Genomic DNA, 20,628 nt, shown 5'->3' on the forward strand with positions numbered 1-20,628 from the left:
GTGCTGTAAACTGCCACTTTAAGAGGGAGGGACACGAATGGCATGATGGGAAAAAGAGTCCAGAAGGAGTCTTGTAGTACGTTCCGGAGCAGCAAGCTAGAGCAGGTTTGGCCCCTCTGATCCGGAAGCCCTGTTTACTGTCTCACAAGATCCAATAGTCTTTTGGAGGCGGGGTCTGCAGTCTCTGATTGTCGTTTTCTAGTTGTCTTTTAGCTCCCGTAGCTTTCTGAAGTGAAGGAAGCTGAGGAAACATCTGCTCAGGGCAGAGGACGGCGATAAGTAAGACGTCAGCGGTCCCTTCACTTGGATGAAGGCTGTCAGTCAGCTGGCCAGAGTGAAGGCCGCCGCCCCTTTAATCCCAGTTCGGAACCACGAACACAAGCGTGTGCGATGCGCCGCTGCACCGCCCCGAGCAGCTGCTCCAGCTGTCAGCAACTCATTTGTGTTTGCGTCGCAGGGACGTTGAGGACATTGTGTGTCCAACGGGCTCTGAAAGGTTCACGTTGAGGACATTGTGTGTCCAACACGCAACGACCATTAACTTCAGCTTCATGGCGTCGGGAGACGTCCCCAAAAAATAGTCCCAGACGTGATGAATCCGACGTCTGGAGCATCCGAGTGGATTATTTCAATTTCCTGTTTAATCCCAGTCAAACGCACCGATCCTCCATCACACACACACACACACACACACACACACACACACACACTCATACAGGATGAAGACACTGATTTGAGTTTCTAATGGCACAGCAAGGATAAATGAAACCGTTGGCTGTTAGCATATAATCTATAATCTATAATCTATTCTCCTGCTGTGGGATTAACAGAGATTACGAAGCCGTGAGTTTATTGGGGAGAAACCGTTTGATGCATGAAGACGCAGACTTTACAGAGAACGCGTTTCCTGCCAGTAACGAACCACTGAAGTCAGGAAGGTGGCGACGACGCGGCGGCTGAAGTTCACACACGCCTTCAAGCGAGGAGCTCAACCAATCAGGAACTCAGACACCGAAGGAGCACGGAGGAGCACGGAGGAGCACGGAGGAGCACGAAGGAGCAGGAGGAGCAGGAGGAGCAGCAGGAGCACGGAGGAGCACGGAGGAGCAGGAGGAGCACGGAGGAGCACGGAGGAGCAGGAGGAGCACGGAGGAGCACGACGGAGCAGGAGGAGCAGCAGGAGCAGCAGGAGCAGCAGGAGCAGCAGTCTTACTTGCAGTGCTGGTGAGGCCCGCTGAGCGTCTCGATGACGAAGCATTCTCCGGCGTTCAGGCAGTAGGACAGGTCTCTCTCGTCGCAGGGCTTGAAATGCTCCGAGCGCAGCGGCGGGACGCTTGGAGACGCTGCGGGACAAACAAAGAGGTTTGAGTCATAAAACAATGAACAAACATCTCGACTGGCCAAAGCCCAGCGAACTTCATGACTGCCTGCATCTCTGCATCCCAGCATCCCAGCATCTCTGCATCCCTGCATCCCTGCATCCCAGCATCCCAGCATCCCAGCATCCCAGCATCCCAGCATCTCTGCATCCCAGCATCCCTGCATCCCTGCATCCCAGCATCTCTGCATCCCAGCATCCCAGCATCTCTGCATCCCTGCATCCCTGCATCCCAGCATCCCAGCATCCCTGCATCCCAACATCCCTGCATCCCAGCATCCCAGCATCCCTGCATCCCTGCATCCCAGCATCTCTGCATCCCTGCATCCCAGCATCCCAGCATCCCTGCATCTCTGCATCCCTCCATCCCTGCATCCCTGCATCCCAGCATCCCTGCATCCCTGCATCCCAGCATCTCTGCATCCCTGCATCTCTGCATCCCTGCATCCCAGCATCCCAGCATCCCTGCATCCCTGCATCCCTGCATCCCTGCATCCCTGCATCCCTGCATCCCAGCATCCCTGCATCCCTGCATCCCAGCATCCCTGCATCCCAGCATCCCTGCATCTCTGCATCCCTGCATCCCTGCATCCCTGCATCCCTGCATCCCAGCATCCCTGCATCCCTGCATCCCAGCATCCCTGCATCCCTGCATCCCTGCATCTCTGCATCCCTGCATCTCTGCATCCCTGCATCCCTGCATCCCTGCATCCCAGCATCCCTGCATCCCAGCATCTCTGCATCCCTGCATCCCTGCATCCCAGCATCCCAGCATCCCTGCATCCCAGCATCTCTGCATCCCTGCATCCCTGCATCCCTGCATCCCTGCATCCCAGCATCCCTGCATCCCAGCATCTCTACATCTCTGCATCCCTGCATCTCTGAATGAATGAATGAATGAATGAATATATTTATTAGATAGAATGTTAGCGTACAAGTACAGTCACACAGTAGCACGTATTACAGTACAAGTACAGTCACACAGTAGCATGTATTACAGTACAAGTACAGTCACACAGTAGCATGTATTACAGTACAAGTACAGTCACACAGTCGTATGTATTACAGTACAAGTACAGTCACACAGTAGCATGTATTACAGTACAAGTACAGTCAAACAGTAGCATGTACTACAGTACAAGTACAGTCAAACAGTAGCATGTATTACAGTACAAGTACAGTCACACAGTAGCATGTACTACAGTACAAGTACAGTCACACAGTAGCATGTACTACAGTACAAGTACAGTCACACAGTAGCATGTATTACAGTACAAGTACAGTCACACAGTAGCATGTATTACAGTACAAGTACAGTCAAACATCCTGTCTCAGAGGAGCATTTCTAAAAAGCATTTCTTGTTTCCGTTGAAAGTCCTCCGTACATAAATCATCGACATTTAACAATACAAATAAAACTAATATTAAATTACTCAATTGATGCAACGTAACATTAGAAAAATAAAAATAAAATGATTTTACACCACCGATGCAAACTAACAATAAATCTAAAATAAATTACACCACTGATGCAAAATGACAATGAATGACAATAAATGACAATAAATTACAATAAATTACTAGGGCAATTAATATGTGCAACGGGGGTGGACAAAAAAAGGGGGGGGGGGGGGGGGGGGTTGATCCGGGGAGAGTCGTGATGACTATCTCCGTTTCTGTCCCCCTGAAAGGTGTATTTTTAGGGCCGTTTTGAAGGAGGCCAAAGAGGTGCATGTTTTGAGGGCAGGAGTCAAACAGTTCCACCCTTAGGGGGCAGTATTGTAAAAAGATGATTTACCCATGTTAGTCTTATAGGAGGGGGTAATCAGGTTGTTGTTTGAGCTCCCTCTAGTGTTGTGGCTGTGGGTGTCACTAAATCTGTGGAGGTGTTCCGTCAGGTATGCAGGGATTGAGGGGACTGAGGGCAGAGCTGCATTGACTATTTTAAATGCCAATCCCATTTTGAGCTGTTTAACCCCATCTTCTACCCTGAGCCATTTTAGGCTAGCAAAATGTCCAGGAAGAAGGTGGGTCATGGGCCCCAGATTGAGGAGTAGCCAAATCAGTTTGTTTTGGGAGGTTTGGAGTCTGGTTTTCAGGGACACTTTGATGTTGGAATACCAGGAGGTGCTAGCATAGTCAAAGAGGGGCTGAACGAGGGCTCCAGCAAGCGTCCGGAGACAAAAGCAGACATTCTGCCGAAGAATCTTGTTCTCTGATTGACTTTTTTGATCACCTTAGTTGCCATACTATCACCAGACAGGTATTTGTCAAGAACACAGCCCAAATAGGTAATCTCTTCTTTGCTGGAGATTACTGTATTATCGACTGTGACAATGAAATCATTAACATTTATCTCACGTAGAGAGTGTTTAGACCCAAAAAGAATAGATTCGGTTTTACCAAGATGTAGTGACAGTTTGTTATCCGTAAGCCAAGTACGGATTCTGGTGACCTCAGAGCTGAGAGCTTCCTCAACCTGCACTTTGTCCTCTCCCGAAATCAGGAGTGCTGAGTCATCAGCAAACAGGAACAATTTGCAGTTACAGGCAGCACTCATGTCGTTAATGTATAGGAGGAACAGTAACGGCCCTAGAATGCTGCCTTGAGGAACCCCACAGCTCACCGGGAGGGACGAGGACAAGGTTCCATTTATGTCCACCATTTGTTCTCGTCCCTCACGGTACGATTTCATCCAGTTTACTGATGTGCTATCAGAACCAATCGCCCCTAGTTTATTCAATAGGATTGAAGGGTTAACGGGGTCAAAGGCCTTCTGGAGGTCCAGCATGACCATGCCGCAGTATTTGCCCGAGTCTACTTCACGCTTAATGTAGTCGGTCAGATATATGAGGCATGTGTCAGTGGAGTGGGATGTTCTGAAGCCCGATTGGAATTCAAAGAGCAGGCTATGCTCGGCGAGGTAGCGGTTGATTTGCTCCTGGATTATTCTCTCCATGACCTTTGACATGGAACAAAGGATGGAAGCAGGGCGGTAGTTGCCAGGTTCTAATTTGTTTCCTTTTTACCCTCGCCGAAGAGGAGGCGAGGGTATTGCAATTGGGTGCGTTTGTTTGTTTGTCTGTCTGTCTGTCTGTCTGTTTGTTTGTCTGTCCGAGCGCATAACTCAAAAACTAGTAACCCAATCGACTTGAAAATTTTACACAAGCAAGGTTCTGTCCGTGGCTCGGTCCTCCCCGAGAATGGCGTTGATCCGGATCTGGATCCAGATTCTAGAATTATTTTTACATCTGGAATTGTGCCTCTGCTGTAAACTGCCACTTTAAGAGGGAGGGACACGAATGGCATGATGGGAAAAAGAGTCCAGAAGGAGTCTTGTAGTACGTTCCGGAGCAGCAAGCTAGAGCAGGTTTGGCCCCTCTGATCCGGAAGCCCTGTTTACTGTCTCACAAGATCCAATAGTCTGGTTCTAGAGGTGGTGCTTACCCTTGTAAATTGCTGAATCAGCTGGGTAAAGTTATGCAGATTACAGAAGCTGCTGAAGGATTTGAAAGTGGGAGTGTCTTTCCGAAGGACATTGGTGTTACAATCTCCTATCAGAATGACCTGCATCTCTGCATCCCTGCATCCCAGCTGGGACTCGGCTGTGGCTCGGTTGGTAGAGTGGGTCGTCCAGTGATCAGAAGGTCGGTGGTTCGAATCCCAGCTCTGACTGTCTGCATGTTGAAGTGTCCTCGGGCAAGACACTGAACCCCAAATTGCTCCCAGTGGGTCTGGCCGCACCTTGCAGCGGTCGCAGCAGTCGCCCGCTGTCACTCCACTGGAGTATGAATGTGTGCGTGAATGGGTGAATGTGAGGCCTCATGTAAAGCGCTTTATAAGTGCAGTCCATCCCTGCGGAACGCCGCGCACGCAGCATCAAGACAAACACACAGCTGCTTGTTTGGAGTGTCCTCGGAGGAAGACGGATGGACAATCTGTCCTGCTGTGATTCATCCTCCGTGGTCACACGCTGCTGCCGGCGAGCGCCACGCCTCCTGGTGATTTATCACAACACGCTGTGGCCCGCCCACTTGTAAGCAAATCAGCCCGCCGTGCCTTAATGGACGATCTTATCATTGAAATGAGTGTGTAGCGAAGCGGCGGCGGCGGCGCAGGACACGGAAAACAGAACAGAAAGCGTTCGCTGCAACTAAAGGCGGGACGGCGATCGTTTATAAAGAACACGAGCGCTCATCCATCAGCCGTGTCCGGAACGCCGGAGATGCAGAACGGCTTTCCAAAGCGAGGAGGAATCAGATGTGATCCGACCGCTGAATCCGACCGCTCCGACGGATGCGAGGAGACTCAGCTCCATCGCGTCGGTTGACGGAGCTCGACGACGAGTCACTTAGAATCAGTTCTCATCATCTCTGCGACCCGATTAGCCATTATTCATACTTCATGTGAGGTGTGCGTGTGCGTGTGCGTGTGCGTGTGCGTGTGCGTGTGCGTGTGCGTGTGTGTGGGCGGGGTCTCTTAGGCTACGTTCACACTGCATGTCTCAATGCTCAATTCTTGTATTTGATCTCCTGTCTGAACGCAAAGCGACACGAACGTGAAACCCGAAGCCCAGAATAACAAAGACCCGCTTGTTGACGCCCCCACGCCGTGACAAACACGAAGGCTTTGCCTCCAGACATCATTTCATGCTCGGGGCCGGGCCGAGCCGGGCCGAGCCGGGCCGAGCCGCTTCGTAGTCCTGGCGTTACGTGACAGAAGCAGCATTTGCGTCCCCCTGCTTCCGGCGCCGGGGGGGTTCAGGGTTTAACACCTTTCAGCGATGGAGTCAGAGACTCCACGCAGACGATCCAACGGAACAGAATCAGTTCAGTCGGCTACAAATATCAGGAAATGCTTAAAGACATTGGGCTGCAGGAGGCCAACGGTCCAATTCACGGATCGATACCAGAACCAATACACAACCAGCCCCCCGATCTGCGTCACCTTCTGTGAGAGAAGACACACGCTCTACGGACCACTTAATAGTTCAGTCACGGACACGGCGGGTCGGAACCGGCCTGAAGTCCCATCAGAACACCGAAGAGCCCAAACGCTGCGTATGCTGGGATGGATCCAATCACTGGTGGGAGCAGGTGATGCAGTATTGATGATTTAATTAATGCTCTTCCATTTGGTGGATCCAGACGAGCTGCGGAACATACCGGCCCAACTTCAGTTAGAATTCAAGTTAGGAGCTACTCTGTCTCCTCCAGAACCGGTCTCCGGGCTGCTAATGCTGGTTTGGGGGGAACGGCGGGCTAGCATCATAGCGGCCAATGGGCTAGCATCATAGCGGCCAACGGGCTAGCATCAAAGCGGCCAACGGGATAGCATCAAAGCGGCCAATGGGATAGCATCAAAGCGGCCAACGGGCTAGCATCAAAGCGGCCAATGGGATAGCATCAAAGCGGCCAACGGGCTAGCATCAAAGCGGCCAACGGGCTAGCATCAAAGCGGCCAACGGGATAGCATCAAAGCGGCCAACGGGCTAGCATCAAAGCGGCCAATGGGATAGCATCAAAGCGGCCAACGGGCTAGCATCAAAGCGGCCAATGGGATAGCATCAAAGCGGCCAACGGGCTAGCATCAAAGCGGCCAACGGGCTAGCATCAAAGCGGCCAACGGGATAGCATCAAAGCGGCCAACGGGCTAGCATCAAAGCGGCCTCCTTAAAGCATGCAGGTACCGGACACGGGGCTCAGCGGTGTGCTAGCCAGCTATGCTAACACCAGCAGATGTTTAATCTATGTATATTCTAATTTATATTAAATATCTTATAAAGTTGAACCACGCAGATACGTACAGGACATACGAACTCCACACACAACCTCCTTGCTGTGAGAAGACAGCACTACCCACTGCGCCACTGCGCCGCCACAACTCCACTTTCAGCTAAAACTAAACTCTCTTACCTCGACCCCATGACCAGTAACCTTCAGTCGGGATGATGAAAGGAATGGGGTTGGGTGTGTGTGGGTGTGTGTGCGTGTGCGTGTGTGTGTGTGTGTGTGTGTGCGTGCGTGCACGTGTAGCACTGAGGCAGCAGAACCGAGCCACTGCATTGCAGATGCTCGGCCCGCTGTGGCGTCTCTTCCCCCCCCCCCCCCGTGGGTCCGGTCCAGAACCAGAATCTGATCCCTGCTCGATGCAGATAGGCCCGCCCGCTAATCTGACCGGGTGTCAGTCAGTCCAGCCCGACCCATAAAGAACCCCCCCCCCAGGCGCGTCTCTCTCCAGGTGATCGGTCCAACACGCCACTCCGGGTCGCCCCGCCCCCCCTGACATTAGAGATTATAATCACAAACTGCCAGCTAATGCGAATGCTCTTAGCGCGGCTGCTGCTAAGCTAATATTCCCTGGCCTATTTCAGTTTCTGCGCCACTGCAGGAAAGACTCGGGGCTGATCCAGACAAACCGGCCGGTTCTCCATATATGCACCCAAGGAGACCTGGGAACGCCTCGGGGTTCTCCGGTACGAGCTCCAGGCCAGAGAAGCGGATGGACCGGCTGGGTCTGAACCGGTCTAACCAGGCTGTCTTCTTCTTGTTTCCACCAAAATCCTGATTCATGAAAATACTTTTTAAGAAGCAGCTTAATGTTTTTGCTTCATTCATTAAATCCAGAGAAGTTAGCAGCAGACCTGGTAAAAAGAAGATTCTCCGTATTCCATCTTCCTATTTGTAATCCACCGCTCCTCCTCCTCCTCCTCCTCCTCCTCCTCCTCAGGCTCCAATGTATTCTCCTCCATTTCAGACTCATTCTGCCAGTTCTTCAGGGACAAGAGGCCGAGTGAATACAGAGGAGGAACCCAGCACAGAAAACACTCGTAAAAGCATCAGTTAGAGTTATGGTTAGGGTTAGGGTTAGTATACACCATCATACGCCCGGTATACGCCAGTATGCACCATCCTACACCCAGTATACACAAGTATACACCATCATATACCCAGTATACACCATCATACGCCCGGTATACACCCAGGATACACTCAGTATATGCCCAGAATACACCCAGGATACACCATCATACACCCAGTATACGCCAGTATGCACCATCCTACACCCAGTATTCACAAGTATACACCATCATATACCCAGTGTACACCATCATACACCCAGTATACACCATTATACACCCAGTATACACCCAGCATACACCCAGTCTACTCTGTGTACCAGCTACAGCCATTAAATAAGGATCTATTTTTCTGACATGGAAGGATTTTATTTTCCTGAACGTAAAACGTTACAGACAAAACGTCCTCGGTTTGTGTCGAGCTGGAAGCTCTTCAGTATTCATGACAGTCTTTGCTCGTCTGCTAGACAGCCCAACTCAAACCTGACTTGCTAACGGCGAAGCTAACAACGAGCTAATATTAATAACAACAGTAGGATTCCTACTTTCCAGCGTTCCAGAGCGACCTCCCGTGGCTTTCGACCCTGCCCTGTCACTTTGCCTGCTTCTGGTTCTGGATACCCATGGTACTGCCTCGGCCCGTGACACTCAGCTGTGAAACGCTGTGTTGAAGGAAACAGGGTCCTGGGTCCAGGGTTCTGTAGTGGGGCCTGCTGCACTGGGGGTAACTTGTCATCTCAAAGCTAGCCTGATGCGCTGAAGCAGCTTTCGTGATGCGCTCATTCACTTGGAAAGACGAGCCGGAGCCGCGACGCGTTCCGCTCCGAGACGGGATTCCAGCGCTGCTCTTGTTTCCAAGGACAAAATGGAGGAGCTGCCAGCTCGCTCCAGTTAGGCCTGCAGCTATGCATTATTGAGCGTGGTCCTCTTCGGGGGCACAACCCCCCCTGCTGCTGCTTCATAAATTCGTTTGGCATTAGCGGTAGCAAAGGGAAGAGGAGAGAACTTAATGAGTAACACCGAGACAAAGTTGGTGAGAGACTCCGAGCTTAATGTGGACGGTGGCGGGGGACGCTCTCATCACATCATGATCTTCTCTGTCTCCTTCGTGATGGCAGACGTCCTCCACACATCAGAGGACAGAGACGGAGACGTTAGCAGCTTAAGTAAATGTGATAAAATATAAAGTGACACTGAGCTAAACGGACATAACGCCGATCTGCATGCCTTATGAATTATTGTGAAGCTTTTTATTTTATTTATGAAAATCATCTCGATCATTTTTCAGCCCCGTGTTAAGATAGAAGTTTTGAGGAGAGCCTGACTGTTAGATTTATGCTAACACGCTGCAAAGCTTTATTTCCTGCCTCAGCCTTAAACCTATATTTCATACGATACGCGCAGACGAAGAATTTCCGTGGTAGAATCACTGAAGCGCTGCAGCACAGTGCCTCTAGTGGTCAGAAACAGCAGTTGAACTCACCCTATTAGAAGAACAGGATGAAAGTCTTGATGCCTCCAAACATGTTACAGATAATTGGAGATATCTGAATACTGACACCTTCAACTGTTTCATTAAAATCTCCTCAGCGGCTTCTCTCCTTCATCCTCCCATCGCCCTGTCGGTGTGTTTCCAGTGACATCTACTGCTGGTATTAACACATGCAAACAGATGCTAATGCTAACTGTACCATCTCCACACACACACACACACTCCCTCTGAAGCGTGTCTGATCGATCTCACTCTCTAAAGGCAACGGTTACACCTGAGCTATTTAAAATGCTCAGTCAAGGCAAAGGATCAACGCGTGACAAGGATGGGCCAGAAATGCAGTTTGTTGAGTAATGCTGCCGATGGCTCTTCAGCCTCTGCTGTACGCAGGCCTCCGAGCTAATCAATGGGTCCTCCTTATCCAAACCGCTTCCCCCATTAGCAACAAGCCCAGCTTCAGTTAGAACAGCTCTAATTCTGGGTCGTCCTGCACCGAGGCTGTCCTACAGAATGTCTCTGGACCGTTTTACCATTATGAGAAGTACCAGGTGAGAAATAAACACTCAGATGATTATTTAGTTGATGCTTGGATGGATCCGGACGGGGATCAGCAGTTCCCCTGAGCAGCACCTCGATCTGGCTGCATTGTTTAAAGATGAAGGCACCCTAATCGTTGCTACCTGAAGACGCATTTCGGCTGGATGCGATTTGCGTGATGACATCATCTGCTGCATTTGTTGTTTTACTCACTTTGTAATATAGGAAGGTAATCGTCTACAGAATTCAACAAAGAAAACACACCATGGAATGAAGTAACAACCGTCAGCTCATTAAAAGAATCATTCAGATATAACAGGAACTGTTTCCCTTATTTTAACCAATCAGCAATCGGTTCTTTGTCATTAGATTACTGGAATCCTTGCTGGAGCCTCATTGGCTGGTTGTGATCCGTGTTGAGGTGACCCCGGTGAAGACCACAGGCCCAAACACGGCGGTATTCGTGATATGTTCACCTCTCCAGACTCCTCCCCCTCCTCCACGCAGGTGGGTCACAGGTGAGGCTGTGCCCTAACCCTAACCTGCTCCAATGCTAGTCAGAGGACTGACTGGAAAGCTAACTTTGCGTGGTGGAGATGAAAGGACCGTCCCAGGGTTCATCTGGAGGCTCCTGAAAGAGTTCCTGCAGCGTGACAGGAATGCTGAGGTATTCCTGGCTCCTCCTCCTCTGCGTGTTCTGTACATCACTATGATATATAATATATACACACAGCGTAGGCGTGACAAACCGACACTACAGATAAAGAATGTCCATTCATTCCCGTTTCCTTTGGGTCTCTTCGCGTCTCGTTTCAGCACCAAGGACAGCGCTGAGCTCCGAGAGGAAGAGGAATCAGAGGAAGAGGAATCAGCCGCATCGTGGCGGTTCCTGCCTTTCCCTTTGGGATTCATAAAGTTCTGAATCTGAATCTATCTCTTTTGGTATTTTAAATTAATAACGCCAAACGTATCATATGTGATCCATGAGATTTAAAGCCCTCCACATGATTAGTGTGACAATAATTTTTTCCCTGGAAAAACCCGATGTAGGTACGCAGTCTGACTATTTCGAGTTCATGCCGTGGCAGTCGGCTCGCTCGTCTGCATTCAAATATCCTTCAGTAGTTTGTTGCATACTTCATTTTTCCTGATTTATAACTATAAGATGTGAAGAATGGAAGAGCAGCCGCCACTCTGCCGTCTGAAAGTTACTGGATGAGCACAGAGGCGCTAATACTCTGACCACACATCCATCTGAAGCGTCTGGGGGAAATGCTAATGGTCTGTTAGCATGCTCATTTAGATTAGCTGATGACCAGGCTAAATCCATTGATAGCGGTGTCTGTTTAATGTGTGTGAGGAACGCTAGCAGTCTAATAGCGTCGTCTCTCGCACCCCGACAGGGACAATTAGATTCTAAACGCCGCTGGAAGCCTTCACATCACTTGTTTGTACGCAGGCAGGGATTAGTGTCGAGTTCTGCTGTTAATCGGCGCCATCGGGCCTGGCAGAAATCCGTTGTGCTCTAATGGAAGAGGTGAAGTAATCAAAGTTCGGCTGCGAGCCGTGAGCTATTCTCAGCTTCCTGCATGCGGTCCACATTGAGAGCGAGGCGTCCAAACGTTCCGCCATGATGCCCCATCGTGTCAGAACAAGTTCTACGTGGCCCGGCTGCTAATGGTCGGGGGGGCGAGCTTTGACATTTACACAATGACAATATAAAGTATACGGCTGCTATTTGACAAAAGATTACGATGAATAACTTGGATATTTTCAGCCAGTAGTATAACCTTTACTTCTGCCGTATTATGTGCAGCTTTGGTTCCTGTCTGTGCCATCGTGGACATTTTTGGGACGTTATTCCCAGTTGGACTTGATAAACAAAGACAACGCTTCTCGGTCAGGAGATGTTCCTGCTTTGCTCCCTCGCTTCAGAGAAATGAAGGAAGGGAGTCCCAGCAAAGGGTTAAAGTTCACGGTAGGCTCGTGAGGAAACAGAGCGTGGAGGTGGGGGATCGGATAAACTCTGTTGTCATGGTGAGATGGAGGAACATTTCTCCAGCGCTCGCCCGGCTGCTCTGGGATCAGAGACATCGATGTTCTGATCCAGTCACCTCGCTCGTACGGGAAGAGCTGCACATGAGAAACGAGCTGTAAAAGTGGATTTCCATTTGCTCCCGATGTTCCTCTGATGTTCCTCTGATGTTCCTCTGATGTTCCAGCACCTCACCACAGAATCAACCGGAGTGAAAAGTAATAATTTAGCATTTCGAATAGCTAAAAGGCCTGGACTACCGGAGCGGGTCGGTGTGAGCTCGGGCCCGACGCTGAACGCATGAGTCACCTCACTGTCCTCGTCTTCATTAACACCCCCGCCAAAGAACAGGACCATGAAGACAGCTGAGGCGAGGTCACCTGTCCTGTTAGCAGCTGATGAGTCACATGACCTGTACATCAAGATTCAAGATACTTTATTATCATTATGCGAACATAATAAAATCGGGAGAAGGCCACGGCTTCAGGCACACATCATAACAAAATCAAATCAAAAACTAAATTCTCTCTCTCAAAGAAACAATATATATATACACAAAGAGAATATATATACACAGAGTGAATATATATACTCAGAGAGAATATATATACTCAGAGAGAGAATCACAGGCAGTGGTGCAAAATAGCAACATCAAAGACCAGAACTCCAACCAGCGCCCATGATGACATCAGCAACAGTCCACCGTGCATGAATCAGAACCACCAATCACACACAGGGGGGGGGTCTATCTGGTTCCGTAACAAGGGACGGAAAAGCAGCCGACGGCGCCGGTGCTGTTCAATAGTCAAAGTCCTCCTCCTCGCTTCACCATCATGAAACCTGTCTTCTGGTTCTGATCCAGAATATTACATTTTAACATCTGAACGGGTTTCAATGCAGAAGAGAAGCTGATCGTTTATTCCTGCAGCAGACTAGACTCCCCCCCCCATCAATCAAGACCATCCCTCCTCACGAGGAGGGGCAGATGTCGATGCACACCCCATTTATGAAGACGTCTCCCACGGCGACACAATGCCACTAGGATGCTCCTCAATCGTCCCACCTCGGCGGACCTGCAGCTGCGACGGCAGAATAGGGCGGCGCCCCACCGGCGCTCACGGGGTAACACGCAGCAGCATGCAGCAGCAGCGTGCAGCAGCAGCGTGTAGCCGCGTGCAGCAGCAGCGTGCAGCAGCGTGCAGCAGCGTGCAGCAGCGTGCAGCAGCAGCGTGCAGCAGCAGCGTGTAGCCGCGTGCAGCAGCAGCGTGTAGCCGCGTGCAGCAGCAGCGTGCAGCAGCAGCAGCGTGTAGCCGCGTGCAGCAGCAGCGTGCAGCAGCAGCGTGCAGCAGCAGCGTGCAGCAGCAGCGTGCAGCAGCAGCGTGCAGCAGCAGCGTGTAGCCGCGTGCAGCAGCAGCGTGCAGCAGCAGCGTGCAGCAGCAGCGTGCAGCAGCAGCAGCGTGCAGCAGCAGCGTGTAGCCGCGTGCAGCAGCAGCGTGTAGCAGCGTGTAGCCGCGTGCAGCAGCAGCGTGCAGCAGCAGCGTGTAGCCGCGTGCAGCAGCAGCAGCGTGCAGCAGCAGCGTGTAGCAGCGTGCAGCAGCAGCGTGCAGCAGCAGCGTGTAGCCGCGTGCAGCAGCGTGCAGCAGCAGCGTGCAGCAGCAGCGTGTAGCAGCGTGCAGCAGCAGCGTGCAGCAGCAGCGTGTAGCCGCGTGCAGCAGCGTGCAGCAGCAGCGTGCAGCAGCAGCGTGTAGCAGCGTGCAGCAGCAGCGTGTAGCCACGTGCAGCAGCGTGCAGCAGCAGCGTGCAGCAGCAGCGTGCAGCCGCGTGCAGCAGCAGCGTGCAGCAGCAGCGTGTAGCAGCGTGCAGCAGCAGCGTGTAGCCACGTGCAGCAGCGTGCAGCAGCAGCGTGCAGCAGCAGCGTGCAGCCGCGTGCAGCAGCGTGCAGCAGCAGCGTGCAGCAGCGTGCAGCAGCGTTTACACTCCTGGACACGCAACACGCCATCAGCAGATACGCGAGAGTCAGACATCACGCGTGCACGCTTGAAGCGAGTCCACGGCTCAGCTGGAACCCGACAGGCAAGTTTGTTCTTGAGATTCAAGAGTCCTCAGAGAGCGTCAAGAAATATCAAAGGCAACTCTGGGTGGAATAATATAACATCAGTGTGTGTGTGTGTGTGTCGGAACTTCAATCAGAGCGCAGGGTACAAGGGGGGCTCAGTGACACCTCCCTGAGGGACACCAGGCTGATGTCTGCAGCACGTAACTGTTTGAATAAAGATTATGCAAGCAGACGACGACGACGACGACGATGATGATGATGATGATGATGAGCTATATTTAGGTTAGGATCTACAACTTCCTGGTCAGGCTGAGTGAAAATGACGCGTTTGTTGTGAGGTCAACAACGCTGCCTGCTGATTGGACGGCGAGCCACAACACCTGGACTCCTCCCTCTTTAGGACATTGTCTCTCAGGATGAGATGTTCTTACGTCAACAACTCAAACGTGTTGCTGAACATATGAACACGCAGCAGCGAGCGTCTGCCGGCGTTGCCACGGTGACTGGCTCATTTACAGCCGGCTCTGCTCTGGATGAGTCTTCACTGTCCTACGTTTGCTGAGTCATGCTTTGGCCTAAATGAAGTCATGATGTCATCCTTCATTGGGATCATTAGAACGCATCGTTGAAACCTCTCGACCCGGGAATCGTGTCCCGACATGTTCCACCCACACGGGAACGCCGGTTCTGAAGGCTTTACCGCGTCCTCGTAAACACATCAGCGTAAACACGGGGCTTCCTGTGTTACCTGAGCAACAGCAACCAGCGTGATGTCGCTCTTCATCGTTACTGCAGCTCGCACGCCGAGGCTAACCGCGGCTAACCGCGGCTAACCGAGGCTAACCGCGTCAGGTTCAGCGCCCACACACGGCTGCTTCTGCTTTCAAACACAACGTTCAGTCAGATAGTTCCAGAACCCGAGGAACCTCGTCGCCTCATTTTTGGGAAGGTGGGCACTAATGAGGGAGTAAAAATCAATTCCCAGGATGCTTTGCTCCTCTCCAACTGAACAACGTCTGGCAGAACTTTGCTGCTGATGACATCAGAGCGGTGTTGAATGAAGCTGAGGCGTCGGTTCTGGGAGCGGATCCTGATGACCCGTAGAATGAGAACGCGACTAATTCAAGCCGCCCTGAAGGCTTCCTCTGATGTTCGTCCTGAGTCATGAATTCCCTGCTCCCCAGGTCACTCTGAAATCACCTTTGTTGTTTTAGTGTAATTCATAAAAAGGTTTTCTTTTCTTTTTTTATCTCCATGCTTCAGATTTGAGTCGAAAAGCTTCACTTTACAGCGTCGGCTGGAGGATTAAGTGCACAACGTGCTAAAATGCTCCGGCTGCGTGAGCGTCTCCTCCATGAGGAGGCGCTCACGCTCACTGCCCCGAATGCCACTTTAGCAAAGCTGTGAAACCAAAGACTATGTGCTGCACATCGGCGACCACAGCTTCTGTTCAGGGGACGAGAGACGGGCCAGAACCCGTCTCTGAGTCCACAGCACGAAATAATACAACCCCAATCCCACCGGCCGATCAATACGAGGTGATCAAACAAAGACACAAAGTTAGCTTCAGGTAGCAGGAAGACGGAGGCCGTCCAACCAAGGCCCGGGGGAGCAGAACCCAGTCAGACGGAACTAAATCATCACGCCTAAATAACTGAAGACGGTCTTTTTGCGTTTGGGCTCTTAAAATGTGGAACTGAAAGAAACACCTCCCTTTGTAAATGATTAAAGAGCGTGTGATCGGAGCGGAGGCTAAAACCTAACCCGGTTAAAATGCTCAGAAGTTTGAGGAAGAAAGGTGTGTGTGTGTGTGTGTGTGTGTGTGTGTGTGTGTGTGTGAGTGTGTGTGTGTGTGTGAGTGTGTGTGTGTGTGTGAGGTGTTCAGGAAGCAGCACACGCTTCATGCTTCCATCAACATGTTACTTCCTGTTGGGTGTTGCTGTCGGACGAGACAGTTGCTAGTTTCATACGTCTATACTCACATTTAAAGAACTGCATCTGGATATTACTAGAACCTCTCAGAACTGCATCTGGATATTACTAGAACCTCTCAGAACTGCATCTGGATATTACTAGAACCTCTCAGAGCTGCATCTGGATATTACTAGAACCTCTCAGAGCTGCATCTGGATATTACTAGAACCTCTCAGAACTGCATCTGGATATTACTAGAACCTCAGAGCTGCATCTGGATATTACTAGAACCTCTCAGAACTGCATCTGGATATTACTAGAACCTCTCAGAGCTGCATCTGGATATTACTAGAACCTCTCACAGCTGCATCTGGATATTACTAGAACCTTTCAGAGCTGCATCTGGATATTACTAGAACCTCTCAGAGCTGCATCTGGATATTACTAGAACCTCTCACAGCTGCATCTGGATATTACTAGAACCTCTCAGAACTGCATCTGGATATTACTAGAACCTCTCAGAGCTGCATCTGGATATTACTAGAACCTCTCAGAGCTGCATCTGGATATTACTAGAACCTCTCAGTGCTGCATCTGGATATTACTAGAACCTCTCAGAACTGCATCTGGATATTACTAGAACCTCTCAGAACTGCATCTGGATATTACTAGAACCTCTCAGAGCTGCATCTGGATATTACTAGAACCTCTCAGAACTGCATCTGGATATTACTAGAACCTCTCACAGCTGCATCTGGATATTACTAGAACCTCTCAGAACTGCATCTGGATATTACTAGAACCTCTCAGAACTGCATCTGGATATTACTAGAACCTCTCAGAACTGCATCTGGATATTACTAGAACCTCTCAGTGCTGCATCTGGATATTACTAGAACCTCTCAGAGCTGCATCTGGATATTACTAGAACCTCTCAGAGCTGCATCTGGATATTACTAGAACCTCTCAGAACTGCATCTGGATATTACTAGAACCTCTCAGAACTGCATCTGGATATTACTAGAACCTCTCAGTGCTGCATCTGGATATTACTAGAACCTCTCACAGCTGCATCTGGATATTACTAGAACCTCTCACAGCTGCATCTGGATATTACTAGAACCTCAGAGCTGCATCTGGATATTACTAGAACCTCTCAGTGCTGCATCTGGATATTACTAGAACCTCTCAGAACTGCATCTGGATATTACTAGAACCTCTCAGTGCTGCATCTGGATATTACTAGAACCTCTCAGTGCTGCATCTGGATATTACTAGAACCTCTCAGTGCTGCATCTGGATATTACTAGAACCTCTCAGTGGAGCCGCACAAGAACACAAGATGTTCTGGAGGCCGTTTTCTTGCCGCTCTTGTTTCTTACTCATTTTATCGTAGCCCAGTAATGGCTCATAAAACATTCATTTCATTATTCCAGCAATATGGCTTTCAGCTGGAGCCAGAGTGGCCGATGGGGGGGGGGGCAGATTATTCAGACAGTAAAACCATCGGGCCGGCTTGTTGCTGTGTTTCCATTTAGGACGACATGCTAGAAAACCAAGGCTGCTCGTTGCCACGGAGACGCAGCAGCAACTTCACGCTACTTTTAGCCGATTTGAGGAAATTTGACGCCGTTGCTCGTGTTCCAGGGTCAGGCGGGACGCGGTGACGGCGCCGCTGCAGCGGCTTCGGTTGACTTCAAAGCTTAATGTTCAGTACAGAAAGAAGATGTTCCGCTCACGCCTCGGAGAGGACAGGAAGGAGCACAAGAGGGAGACACACACATTCCACTGTTATTTAACGATGAACACGCGTGTGCGTGTATTACACATGTAATTATGCTCTTCTAAACTACCACAGCCACACATCTCAATGCGCTCCAAACTTTTACTTTTATTGATAACGCCTTTATTTGCTTTTGATTGCACAGTACGTATCAGATAAAACAGTGGTATGCACTTCAGAAAAGCTAACGCCATCTCCATGGCGACAGAGACAGAAGGGCGATATGGTGTTATTCAGTGTGATTATTCTCAGTGATTATAGGTAATTGGATTTCTAATTGCCGGCTCTCTTTATGGTTAAACTTCACCGCCATCAACGCAGAAGCCCACCGGCACCGTTCAGCTTCAGACCGTTAGCTCGCCGCTGTGATTCAGAACAACATCAACACAAAGCAGGCGCTCAGGGACACGCACACACACACACACACACAGCTCACACCTGTGATCATTACAAGACATCCAATAACACACAATAAAGACAACGCTGAATTAGCATCAATTGTAATTGTTGCAGTTCCGAACTCAACCACTAGGGGAGAATCTTTCTTCCAGGAAGTAGACTCACTGGCTCACCTGGAACAACCTTAATGCCCCCCCCCCCCCCCCCTCTGGAATCCCGCATTCTGCTGCTCTCTGCTGCGTTCACGCTGCATGAGGTCACCGGCCTTCTGACCCCAAGCCTTCCTGCTTCCAACGACCTTTCAATGTCGTTCCCAGAATCCTCTGTCTCTACTCATTTGTCCCCTCCGTCCCCTCTGCAACCCGCGCCGCCCCGCCCCGCCGGTGACCCGTTCCCCGCTGCCCTTTCGCTTCCTCAGCTCATACATCACGCCGGCGAGGCCGAGAGACAGGCCGGAGCCCCGCCGGTGAAAACGCATGACCTTTGAAGACCCCCTGAGAAATTGAGAGCGGAGGAAGAGGAATAGAGCGTTCCCACTCTCCGTGGAGCGGCCGCCGTGCTCGGGTGAGACGTGCATTCCTGAGCGTTCTTGTGTTGGAGGATATTTTGATTGGCGGTTGGAACAGACTAAACGTCCTGCAGGAAAGTCAGACTCAGTTCTGTGTCCTGATATTTCTGAAAACATCCATCATGACTTCAGGACTTTAGTCATCCTTCAGATCCTGCAGCTTCAAACGCCATATTGCTAAAGACGAGCTGAATGCTAATGATGTGCTAGCTGTTTACTAAAACTAGCGTCAGAAAGCAATCAGTCAAACGGAATAATCCTCGCTGCGGGATCCACCCCGCCTGCATCTTTGACCAGAACCGTTGAGCAACGACTGCAGCCCAAACCAGTCCAGCAGAACTGACACACCCAGCGAGACCTGGTTCTGTTTCAGCATCCACGGGAGGGTTCGACTCGTACCTGGAAACGTCTTCAGCCTCCGCTAAATGGGGCGGTCCTTGGATACAACGAGCCAATAGGAGACCCTTTGAGACGCAATGAACTGAACGCTAGCATTATGCTAACACAATACAGATTAACACCGACTGTCCAGTCGTTCATGTTTTATCGGTTAGGCGGTGTAGCCAACCTGTGTTAGCGCCGCCACCCGGTGGCGACAGCAAGGCGCTGCGTCCCGTGTGATTTATTCATCAAGTCGATGACACTTTGGCTGGAACTGCTTTGTGATCGCATCGTTGTGACCCCGAACGTGCCTTCAGCACACAAACCAGAACCTGACGACTCTGGATTGAAGCTGAACGGCCTCCATCTATCGGATGCTCATGTTCACGCCCGACGGACGTAACGAAGCGAGCGGCGAGGAGACACGGACCGGCAGGCCTCCAGGCCTCCACCAAGTGATGATGCTGATGATGGCTGGGCAGCGTGTTCAGAACCGCGGGGCTGGGTCCACCTGGATTTATGAACTGAGCCTGATCTAACAGACGTTAAATGTTATATGTGAGCTAAATCAGACCGATCAGCTACGACATCAAGCTACAAGGGGATCACCGGCGACCGGCTACTTACCTACAGCCGAGATGAACTCCTGCTACTCCGAGGAGAGGATGAAAACGTGGAGGTATCCGAAGCCGAGTAAGGGAACGCCCCCCCATCATCATGCCCAATGTCCGTTCTCTCCGTAACAAGATGGACCTGCTCTGGCTGGAGGAGTCCGTTCCTGACTCCGAGGTGAGCTTGGATAACTTCACCATCATCAGGTCGGACGGGACGAAGCATTCAGGGAGAACGCGAGGCGGTGGGGTCAAGGTTCACCGTAAAGTGTGCACACCTAGCCTGTCCCTCCGGCCCTACTGTTGTGATCAGCTGCGTCTACATAACCGAGGATGCTAATGCGATGCTAGCCACGCACCCCGGTGCTCCGCTGTTTATTCTGGGGGGCTCCAACAGGTCCAGACTGGATGCTAATGCGATGCTAGCCACGCACCCCGGTGCTCCGCTGTTTATTCTGGGGGGCTCCAACAGGTCCAGACTGGATGCTAATGCGATGCTAGCCACGCGTCCCGGTGCTCCGCTGTTTATTCTGGGGGGCTCCAACAGGTCCAGACTGGATGCTAATGCGATGCTAGCCACGCACCCCGGTGCTCCGCTGTTTATTCTGGGGGGCT

General features: G+C 50.9%; 1 protein-coding gene across 1 annotated transcript in view; it reads right to left on the reverse strand.

Moving 5' to 3' along the window:
• The window catches only part of LOC137895514 (pro-neuregulin-3, membrane-bound isoform), a 93,471-nt gene that overhangs the window by 43,828 nt on the left and 29,015 nt on the right, over window positions 1–20,628 (reverse strand). Inside the window, 1 exon segment of the mRNA XM_068740990.1 lies at window positions 1,214–1,343. Within this exon segment, the coding sequence (XP_068597091.1) occupies window positions 1,214–1,343 (130 nt within the window).

Source organism: Brachionichthys hirsutus, chromosome 7 (genome assembly GCF_040956055.1).
Source record: "Brachionichthys hirsutus isolate HB-005 chromosome 7, CSIRO-AGI_Bhir_v1, whole genome shotgun sequence".
In the NCBI taxonomy this organism is placed as follows: Eukaryota; Metazoa; Chordata; class Actinopteri; order Lophiiformes; family Brachionichthyidae; genus Brachionichthys; species Brachionichthys hirsutus.